General features: G+C 41.0%; 1 protein-coding gene across 1 annotated transcript in view; it reads left to right on the plus strand.

Annotated features, from left to right (window-relative positions):
* Positions 1–11,837, plus strand: part of SHANK2 (SH3 and multiple ankyrin repeat domains 2) — a 512,140-nt gene that overhangs the window by 160,047 nt on the left and 340,256 nt on the right. Inside the window, exon 10 of the mRNA XM_015410855.1 lies at positions 5,116–5,208. Within this exon, the coding sequence (XP_015266341.1) occupies positions 5,116–5,208 (93 nt within the window). The remainder of the gene's footprint in view (positions 1–5,115; positions 5,209–11,837) is intronic.

Below are 11,837 nucleotides of genomic sequence, written 5' to 3' on the forward strand. Positions count from 1 at the left end.
TGAAGAAGGGGGATGTGGTGTATATATGTGTATGTGTATGCTTTTAAGTGAGCCCTCACAAACTAGTTTCTGTTTCCACCATCAAGAACTGTATGGGAAGGGCCTCACTTCATTTCCGGTCTGTGCATGTAGGTTGTAGTTCCAAGTTTGTGTGAAGCAATAAAGAAGGCTGTTGCTGAAGCTGCCCTAGTCTCCAGTGTGCTAACTGGACAGTTAAGCTTAATCCTACACACTTGACCCCAGAGAATACTACAAGCTGTAAGTAGATCAAGTTCAGGCAAAGGTTCAAAAATAGATTTCAGTTATTATATTAGTAGAATATTGTGTCATCAGCTAATAATATCTTTTTAGTCTCTATTAGTCATGCACACTGACATCATTTGTCTGCCACTCATGATATAAAGAACACCACAGCTACCTAATGAAAATAAAGTTGATGGGGTTTTTTGTTTTTGCTTTTTAAAGTGATATCATTGGTTCTACATGGGGAGAGGTCTAGCATCTCACCTTATTTACACCAGTGCAGCATCTTCAGTAGGCTTTCTGAAGCATGTTTTGGGAAGTACTGTAAAGAATTGTACTTGTATAGCATTAGAAATTCTATGAAGGGCACAATTAATAACCATACATAAATGTATAAGGAGATGCTATATACTGAGTCAGTTCACAGTTCTGGTTAGCCAAATGCTCTGAATGCACAAACGTGTCACATGAGGACACCTCTCCAGGAACAGTCAGGGTCAATCCCATGTGCAGAGCAGCATATGTAGGAGGAGGGAGAAAAGAAATTGCGGGGACTAGTTTGTCCCCTTTGTTTTACAAGAACGTTTTAGATTACCCACATTAATATTTTTCAAGATTCCTTAGCAATGAAAATGTTTTAAACAGTATTATTCAGTTCTCAGTTACAGTACTTGCTAAGTCATAGGATCAACTTAAAACTTAACACGTAAGTACACCTGAGCCATTGCTCTTTTTTAAAAATCCTGCTCTCTCATATAGTCATTTTCTTCTGCTGTGATAATCAGAAGAGTGTGTAAAAGAATACTCCAACTGTATAAACGTATAGTGAGTTATGTAACTTTCCATTATAAACCAAGGCCATTACATTCACACTATCTGACCTAGATTCCAAGGAATGGCATTAAGTACTTTTTTTTAGTAGTATTAAAACTGTAAGTAGTAAAGGCCATGACCAAGTTTTTCTAGCTATGTGGTCAGCACTCTTAAGTCTCAATTCATATAACACACACTTTGGAACGGAACTGGCTGTTCTCCAGAAGTTCCAGAGTAAACTTAGCAGTCATGGGATAAAACAATGGGTTCTCTTATGGATTAAAAATTGGCTAAATGACTGGTACCAAAGAGTAGGAATAAATGGACAATTCTCACTAGGGATGGGCATGAACCAAACTGCGAAGAAAATTTTGCCCTGTTCATGGTTTGCAAACAGAAGTTTGTGATAGGTCTACCATCATGAATTTCCACAAACTTTTAAAGCAGTTCATGTCAGAAGTCCCTTTAAACCCCCTGCTTTCTATTCCCCATGAAAGCCACAAAAACAGCTGAGTGGTGGGGAAGCTGACATCTTGTTCAGTCGTTTAAAGTTTAAAGGGACTGTACAAGACAGCATGAAACAGCTGAACAGTGGGGAACAAGTTGCTCTCTGCTGCTCAGCTGTTTTGGGGCTTTCTGCAAACCTCGTTTAAAGGGATTGCTGTCCCTGTAAATGGGGTTTGCAGGGCCACGAATCAAAAACCAATCTGGATTGCGAACAAAGCTCCTGGTTCGGTTCGGTTCAGTTCGGTTCGTGGTTTGGCTCATGGTTTAGCCATGAACCACAAACCAAACCACATTTTCCTGATTTGTGCCCATCCCTAGTTCTCACAATGGAGGGAATTAAGCAGTGGTGTCCTACAAGGATTGGTACTTCATTTGCCACACTGTCGCCCACTCACCCAGTTTGTGGCGATCCTCTTGGAGCTATTCACAGTCAGCCTTGGTTTTCACCATCCTGAATTATTTAGTGTCATCTGCAAACAGGGCCACTACACTACTCACCTTTAGTTGCAGATAATTTATGGGTAAATTAAATAGTATTGGCCCCAATACCAATCCTTGTGGGACCCCACTCCTCACTTCCTTCTATTGTGAAAACTGTCCATTGATTTCTACTCTTTGCTTCCTGTCATTTAACCAGTTTTTAATCCATAAGAGAACCCATCCTCTTATCCTATGACTGCCAAGTTTACTCAGGAGTCTTTAGTGAGGTACCCTGTCAAGTGCCTTTTGAAAATCCAAGTATATAATGTCTACTGGGTCACCATTGTCTACATGCTTGTTCACTTTCTCAAAGAACTTCAAAAAATTGGTGAGGCAGGACTTCTCTTTGCAGAAGCCATGTTGATTTTCCTTCAGCAGGCTTTGTTCCTCTATGTGCCTAATAATTCTATCTTTGACTACAGTTTCTAATAATTTGCCTGGGACAGACATTAGGCTGAATGGTCTGTAATTTCCTGGTTCCCCACTGCATCCCTTTTTAAAAATCAGTGTAATATTTGCTACTCTCCAGACTTCTGGGACAGCAAGCTTCATTTACTGATAGGTTATATATATGGGTTAGTAGATCAACTATCTCACATTTGAGTTCCTTACGAAATCTCGGGTGTATGCTGTCAGCACCTGGAGTCTTAACAGTTTTTAATTTCCTAATATGTCTAGAACAGGGTGTCAAACATAGAGCCCACAGGCCAGAACCACCCTGCCCAGGGCTTTTATCCGATCCGTAAGCAACTGGTGTGAGGGAGGGAAGGCAGGAGGCTTCTCAGGGTTTGTGTGAGGAGGCCCATGGTGTCAAACATAGAGCCCACAGGCCAGAACCACCCTGCCCAGGGCTTTTATCCGATCCGTAAGCAACTGGTGTGAGGGAGGGAAGGCAGGAGGCTTCTCAGGGTTTGTGTGAGCAGGCCAATGTGGTGAGGTGTGTGTGATCAAAGCTGTCAAGAAATCAAAAGAAAATGGCTAGAGGGTATGGCTAAGAGGCTGAGGTAAAATAGTAGGGGGAAATGGCAGCGAAGGCAGAAAAAGAGGAGGCATGGTGTGGTGCTTTTCTCATCCTTCCTCCTCTGACCAGAGCTCAGCGAAGATTGGTGAAGCTACTACATGGGGGGCATGAAGCCGAGAGGCCAGCACTGCCACACCAACTGGCTTCGTGTTTTTTCAAGCAGTGACCAGGAGGGGGGTTTATGTGAGTGGGGGTGCAAAGCAGCGGTTTGCCAATGAAGGGACAGGGCCAGCAGGGGAGAGAGGAGGAGAAAGGAGGGCTGGCACATGGATTGGAAAGAAACAGGGCTGTCTTGTGTGTGCCACCCTGAAGGAAAGAAGTCCTGGCCTTGGGGGGGGGAATGGAGGAGGGGGAAAAGGGACACTGCTGTCACCACCACACGTCTGAGCAGCCACAGAGCCAGGAGGCAGAATGAGTGTCAGGGCAGGTTGGATACAGTGACCTCCTTTCTCTCCCCCCCACCTGTTGTCAGCTTGTGAGGGAAAAGGGGACTGGGGAGTGTCTCCTGGAGGTTTAGAAAACTGTCTCTCCGTCAGGCCTACCACTCTGTGGGATGTGAACTGGGGGTATCTGAGGGAGCCAGGTTCAGACCCTCCCCCACTCCTGAGCTAGGACTCTGTCTTCTGGGTCAGTTGTGGCTGGTCACTCAGCCTAGCCAATCTCACAATGTCATTATTGGTGGGGAGGTTGGGCCAGGGGAGAAAAGAGACTGGTGTGCCTCCTTGAGATCCTCAGAGGTAGGACAACGGAAGAGAGGAAATAAAGAGTGAGAGAAGGATTGTAGCCATGCTCAGCTGCTGAGGCTAGCCATATGGGGATGTGTGCTGAAAAACTACCTTATTTAATTGCAAGGTGGATGACTATATATCCCTTGATGGGAAACCTAGTCTTACATATGATTAAATACATTTATTGGGGCTTTTCTGGGTTCCTTAGTAAATCAATTGCTTTCACTACTAGGAGTCAATTGCTTTTGTTTGTATTTTAAGTAAAAATTAATATTGTTAATTGGGTTTGCCTGGGTCCTTCATAAAGTTTATATCTCTAGTACCTGGCATTTCATTTTATGGCAGAAATGGCCCAGCCCCAAAAAGTGACATTTATGTCAGATCTGGCCCTCGTAACAAATGAGTTCCACACCTCTGGCTCTAGAACTTCATCTCTGGTCACCTCAGTTTGGCTCAGTTTTTCAGACTCCCTTCCTGAAAACAGTGGCTGTGGCATGGGAACACAGAAACAAAAAATTCATTGAGCTTATCTGCCATCTCCGCATCTTCCTTTAGCAATCCCTTTATTCCTATGTCATCCAGAGGCCCCACTGCTTTGCTGGCTGGTTTCCTGCTCTGGATATTTTTAAAAAATGTAACAGTAACATTGAGACGAGACAAGACTACTGTGAAGCACTCTACATAGGTCTCTGCTCAAAATCAGCTTGGAGACTCCAGTTGTTGCAGAATGTCACAGCTTGGACTATGTGAAACATTGTTTACTACACATGGCTTCCCTGTAGTGACCCCCACACTGTGAGAATGGCTTACCTGAGGAGGTCAGGAAGGATCTCATACTCTTGGAATTTGAAAATTATGTAAACCAGAAATGTTTAGGAAGGCACTTTTGTAAAGGAATTGGGGCTACATCATAACACAGTGGTCCAGGAAAATGTACTGTATTTCTACTGATATAATATGATGTTCTGCATTGTTTATCATGTGATGTTTAATACTTATGGATTGTTCAGATGTCAGCACTTTTTCAAAGTTCTGTATTTCCTAGTTCTGTCACATTGCTGATTAGTTTTATCATCCTATTGGTTGTATTGATTTCCATTGTGTAATCCATCTTGAGTCTCAGTGAGAAAGTTGAAATATAAATAACATAACTAAATAAAATATGTTTCCTCTACCCTTTATTCTGATAGTCAACTGAAGTCAGTGGCTATATATATGCTATTGACTTGATTGTGGCCTTATATTACTGGTAAAATTACCTTTTTAGCTTGTGTAATGGAGGAAAAATAAACACCTAATAATGTTTTCCTACTTTATGCTTAGTTTTGAGCATTGGTGAAGGTGGATTCTGGGAAGGCAGCACCCGAGGACATGTTGGATGGTTTCCTGCATGTAAACCAAATGAAACCAAACCAGGTAAGTTGATACTTTAGAAGGGATAATTATTGACTAGTAAATCCATTACATTCAGTTTTTTCAGATCAAAAACTGATGTTTTTACATTTTATTGCAATCCATCCAGGATAGGACTGTAAACTCTCAATCCTTCCATGGATAGCACTGTAAACTCTCAACAAAGTTTTAATTGTTATTTGATTATAGAGCTGCCTTTGTTTTTCTGCTTGGTGTGAAAGTAACAGGCCTGGTTAAACACTTGGAAAAGGTTGGGCTTTTTTTGTATGAATGAAGTTAAATGCAGTGTGCACAGTCTAGCCAACGTAACACAAAAGGCTTCCAGGTTGCCCTCTATAGTGTGCAATTTCCTGCCCTTGGTTTCTGTGCCCTTGCTGCTGCTTGATGGAGCAATGAAGTGTGCACAGTCTAGCCAACGTAACACAATAGGGCTGCCAGGTTGCCCTCTATAGTGTACAATTTCCTGCCCTTCGTTTCTGTGCCCTTGTTGCTGCTTGATGGAGCAATGGGAGCAAAATGGGGGGGGGACTGGTGATGCATGATATATCATTTCTGGCCTCAGACCTGGAAGTTATGCTACAGCATTGCATAAAGCTCTAGGAATTTCCCAGATCTCTATGATAAAAGCCATACTTTTTATTGGTTTTCAAAGTTTTCCCTCCCTCATTGCTCCCCAGCCAACTGCAAAGTCCTGTTGACTGTCCTTTGGAGAAAATTATGTATGTATGTAACTGTTGAAATGGTTTGTGGTAATTATGGTAGATGCTGATAGCAAGACTGATAATATGGTAGCAAGATGATAAAAAGTTTGACTTAAACACGCTTTCTTGTGAATTGCATGTGTGATATGCAGTCTTGAATTTATGATGCTTTAGGGTTTGGTGGAGTATCTTTTGCTTGCTTTAGAGAAATGACTTCTCTCCAGACTACTGCAAAGATGTCAGAAGTATTCAGCCATTATGAATGGGGTTCCCAGACATTTTAAATTAAATATTTGTTTTGTCACTTTTTCTAATTTTACATAGGCATTGTTGATGTAGTAACAGGAATAATTTTTTTAAAAATTCCCAATAGCCTACTTAAGACCTGGCATGACTGACTGCTGAGACAGTGTCAAGAGTTGGAGGTTCCTCCCCCTTCTATTGGGCCAGAGTTGATCCCTACTAGGGTCTCAGCAGAAACCCCATTGGCCACTCAGCCAAGGACCAGCAACGCTTATATTGCCCAGCAAAGTGATAGGGATCAGGACTGCAATTATGGGGTAAATGTAGGAAAAGCTCAAGGCTTTATCTACCAACCAATCAGCTCTCAAGTTTTCAGGGGAAAGTTCACCCTCCCAGGAGAGCTAGTAAACTGTGCATGGACCCACCCCCACTTTAGGCTGGCATTTGGAAATCAGAGAGAGGCCACTGAGGGCAGACCAGTCTTCATTGCAGGTAGTGGAGGTGGATCGCCCCTCTCTTTTTCAGAGCCTAGTCCTTAAAAAGAACAGGCTGTTGGACTGGTAGAAGGGAGCCTGAATGCAGAATATGACAGCAGCATTGTGCTAAATGCAACATGCATTCGAAATAGTGATTTAAAATTACTGGTGTTATGTACTTTCTGTTCTACACTGCAAGAAAATGCAGTGTCATATAGTGTGTTTACAAGCAGCCAGCATTACTGTAGACTAACAAGTGTAATCCTAAAAAGTGTTATCCTCTTCTAATCCCATTGATGTCAATGACCTTAGAAAGTAAAACTCTGCATTGGATTGCACTGTAAATAAAGAAATCTGATAAATAAATCAAGAAGAATGGTGGAGGGACTAGTCATTAAATCTTGTGTACTAGGGCTATTAAAAGACTTCAGATGAGAAGTGTTAGAAAACATGCATAAATTGAGATACTTCACACTGTGATCTCTTAAGTGTATCAAAGCTTCCACAGTTTTGAAATAAATACCGAATGTTCCAAATAACATTGTGGGACTGAGCATTTCTTTAACATAGCAGTTCATTGTTTCTTACTTGGAGTTTACCAGTCATTCCACAGTCAAGAAGAAATGGTATTCTATGAACAAATCATAAATGAACTCCAAATACTAAGATCTTCTCCAAGAGCCACTTGGTACTCCGAGTATCTCACTTGTTTAATCTCCTGTCCATTTTCTTGGAATCTTGCATGAAAAGGGAACAGCTGAATTCCTAAATGTAATCATGCTCAGGGCAGCTATAGACATCTTTAAGTTTATAGTACCTGTAAGGACCATACCAGATACAATGAAAATGACATATCTGTTGTAAAAGGCAAATTGAAAACATGCCAAGTCACATTTTATGTGGTCATGTACTTTTTTTTCCTTTTTAAAACATGCCAAGTCACATTTTATGTGGTTATGTACTTTTTTTCTTTTTCTTTGTTTTTTAATTTTTTTTGGTTCTTTTATACGTTACAGTCCATACAATACGTAACACAACACAACATAGGCAAACATTGCTATATGCACTTGGAGCTTTTTCTTCTATGCAGAAAGCATTCAAACATGTCAATCTTAGACTGCAGTCCTGAGGAAAGACATGGAGAAGGGGGAGTTATTTGAAACCTTGAAAACATGGCTGCTCTGGAGAAGGCTTATGGAAGGACCTTGGATTTGAAGCAAAAGAAGACAAAAACCAAGACCTCTGGCCTCCAGCATTCTGTGTTCTTCCATTGTTTATTCATCACTGTATTCAATTTTTTAAAACTGTTTAATTTTTTACCACTATCACTTGGCTTATGAGGACAAAAAGCGTTTTCCCACAAACATTTAAACTGACAAATTAAAATAAAATGAGGTGAGTTGGTATTGCTGATCTCCTGAATGCTAAAAGCTTAGCATTCCTAGACTGGCGAAAAAACACTTCATGTGGCAGCATACAGTGTGGTCAGGTAGCGCTGCAAATCTGAAGGTGCTCTGCAGCAGCTCACTTGGGTGCTGCAGTGCTGGCCAGGCTAGTCTCTGTCCTCTGTAGGTTGATAAAGGATAGTCAGTCAAGATGAACGTCTGTGTACTCTATAGACTTAAACAGGCCTAACAGTTGTAGACATCTTGCTAAGGTTCCTGGGGAAGGTAGTTCTATAAATGGGAGGCCAAGATGTTCTAACAAAATAATCAGGACCCACACTATAACACTATACTTCCCAGCACCCATTCAGTATAAGCAGCTGATTGATTTGTGCTATATGTACGTCCCAATACCTCTCACTTGCTATACTGGAGGGAGCTGACGGACTGAATTATTACACACACACACACCCAAAAAACAACCCCAAAGTCCTGTTGACTATTACAAGACATGAACACAAAGATCACTGGAAAGTATTGGTTAGAAAACAATATTTTATTAAATCCCTCCTTTTGTACCAAAAACTTTCTGTAACATAGAACTGGCCCATAGTTCTTTAATAAAAACTAGAAATGTTTGACAGCATTTCAGAAATAACATTTCAAAAAGCTACCCTGTTTCTTCTGAACAAAATCCATAATTTTGGTCATTTCTGCAAAATACCATGAAGGGAATTATTTTTATGTTGGAGAAATACATATAGTGTAATCCTAAATGGAGTTATATCTTCTAAACCCATTGACTTCAGCGGAATTAGAAATGTAAAACCCTGTTTAGGAATGCATGATCTAGAGTTGCTAGGTCCCCCCTGGCCATCACTGGGGGTGGGGTAGCCAGCGTCAGGTTGGAAAACTCCCGGAGATTTGGGGGTGGGGCCTGGAGAAGACAGGGACCACAGTGATGAGCTGTAATTCCAGAGGATCTCCAGGTCCGTCCTAGAGGCTGGCATCTCTAGTCATGTAATTACCACTTAAAGTTAGAAGTGGTAGTATCCAGACACACTGACAACTGGGCCTTAGAAACAGAACAAGGGCTATACAGGTAGTAGCAAAGTTAGAAGTGGTAGTATCCAGACACAGGTTTACTGTCTCACTGACAACTGGACCTTAGAAACAGAACAAGGGCTACAGAGGTAGTAGCTGGCTTGCTCTGAGTGCTGTAGAACAAAATGAGCAGGTTGTTACTGGCAGTACAACAGGATGAGAGGGCAGAAGTTTGTTCTGCCTCCTACAAAACTAGGTCAACAGGGCAAGTGTTATAGCTGAAATTCAGTGTACACATTTAGGAGACTCCCTTGACCTTAGGGAAAAAATTCTGGCAGTACAACAGGATGAGAGGGCAGACGTTTGTTCTGCCTCCTAGAAAACTAGGTCAACAGGGCAAGTGTTATTGCTGAAAATCAGTGAATGCTTAAACATTTAGGAGACTCCCTTGACCTTAGGGGAAAAAATCTCATTGACCTTGTGTGTATGTTAAGTGCTATCAAGTTGCTTCCAATTTATGGTGACCCTATGAATGAATGACCTCCCAAACATCCTATTGTTAACAGCCTTGCTCAGGTCTTGCCGACGGAGGGCCCTGGCTTTCTTGATTGAGTCAGTCCATCTCATGTTGAGTCTTCTTTTCCTGCTGCCTTCAACTTTTCGTAACATCATTGTCTTTTCCAGTGTCTTCTCATAATGTGACCATAGTCATTTTAGCTTCTAGGGAGAGTTCAGTCATGATTTGATCTATAAACTCTCCTCTAACACCACATTTCAAATGAATTTACCTTCTTCATGTCAGCTTTCTTCATTGTCCAGCTTTAACATCCATACATAGTAATAGGGAATGAGTATAAATTATCTTGATATTGGTCACCAGCGACACATCCTTATACTTAAGGATCTTTTCTCACTCCTTCATGGCTGCCTTTCCCAGTCTCAGTCGCCTTCTAATTTCTTGGCTGCAGTCTCTCTTTTGGGTGATAATGGAGCCAAGAAATAGAAAACCTTTAATTATTTCAGTTTCTTCGTTGTCAGCCTTAAAGTTGTGTAACTCCCCAATAGTTATTACTTTTCCCTTCTTGATGTTCAGCTGTAGTCCTGGTTTGGCACTTTCTGCTTTAACTTTCATCAGGAATCATTTCAAGTCTTCACTGTTTTCTGCCAGTAATGTGGTGTCATCTGCATATCTCAAATTGTTTATGTTCCTTCCACCAATTTCCACTCTACCTTCATCTAATTCTAATCCAGTTTTCCTTATGATATGTTCTGCATGTAGATTGAAGACACCTTTACCAATTGGAAACCATTCTGTTTCTCCATATTTTGTCCTAACCGTAGCCTCTTGTCCAGAGTATAGGTTGCATCTGGCATCAAAACAATCAAATGTTGTAGCACACCCATTTCTTTTAAAACCAACCATAGTGCTTCATGATCTACACAGTTGAAAGCTTTCCTGTAATCTGTGAAAGAAAAATGTATAACCTTCTGAAATTCTCTCGTATGCTCCAGTAATCAACTTAAATTTGCAGTATGATCTCTAGTGCCTCTTCCTTTTCTGACCTTAGTGCCTACAGATGGCTCACCCATCCACCTGGGTAGAACCTTCCAAATGTACATCAGTTGTGCTGAAAGAAAAATTAGGCAGCATCACTAATTAAAACAAGATTAACTAGACAGCTAATGATAACAATAGCTGTAGTATGCTTTCTCCAGATATTATCAAATCTATATGCAATTATCAGTTCGGTAAAACACATTGCTTGCATCCTACAGGAATAGTGCTAGTTAATATTATGTGAATGGTGATTTGATAAAAACCGTTGCTTCAGACACACAGTGTCACTAGCTCCCAAAGTAAAACAAGTTGCTTTTGCATATTTTGTTAAAAAAAATAACATTCTGAATAAAGCATATACATAGTCTGGTGCTCACAAATAGAAAGAAACTGACCATAGTTATAGCCTTGTAATCAGCATCAGCCAATGACAGCTTTATAGAATATAAGTAAATATAATAGGGTGCTCACTCTACTGTATCAAAATTCACTCTTTGCAGCCATAAACAGCAGACAAACCACAGTTAGTTTTCCGTGTGATAATAATTAATGCCTGTGATTCATGCAGCACTGTGAATTTTGGGAACACAGTTATCCTGGAGCCATGAAGATGCCCTTCATGTTTAAGATATTCAGCAACATTGTTGCTGACAGACTTTCTTACACCCACCTGCTGTAATCTTCAAATCTATAGGCAATTATTTAAGAATGGTTTTGAAGCTTCTATGTGCAAATCTGAAGGACCTTTACAAAAACTGGCAACAGGGAAAGATAAGGAATATCATCATAATCTTGACAGATTTGCTGGAAGCATCTGATGCGGAGGTTGTACCATGGTGCCTCCACTGTAGCCCCGCTCAGAGTGTGTAGTGGTGCTGTCTCTCATGTAAAGGGGATGGAGCTATGCTGCCAACTCATTTTGTCACTCAACATGAGTGAGGATTACAGTTTCTACTGAACTTCTTATTGGTATTCAAAGGGCAGCTCCCAGTAGCTTTAGCTTTGGGTATTCATCCTAATTGTAGAACAGAAAACACAGGAATTAGAAATTCACATTTAGTAGCCCACATTTCAAATGCGAAAAGAACTGAACATGATCCGATGGAAATTTTGATGGCAAAAATGAAGTTTGAATCTCTGGCATCACACTGAACTGCATTGCCACCAGTGTGCTTAACATTCCTTTCAGGAGACTTATAACAGACTGGGGTCCCAATTTTTCTGC

This window comes from Gekko japonicus, unplaced genomic scaffold (assembly GCF_001447785.1).
Source record: "Gekko japonicus isolate JY-2015 unplaced genomic scaffold, Gekko_japonicus_V1.1 scaffold65, whole genome shotgun sequence".
Lineage (NCBI taxonomy): Eukaryota > Metazoa > Chordata > Lepidosauria > Squamata > Gekkonidae > Gekko > Gekko japonicus.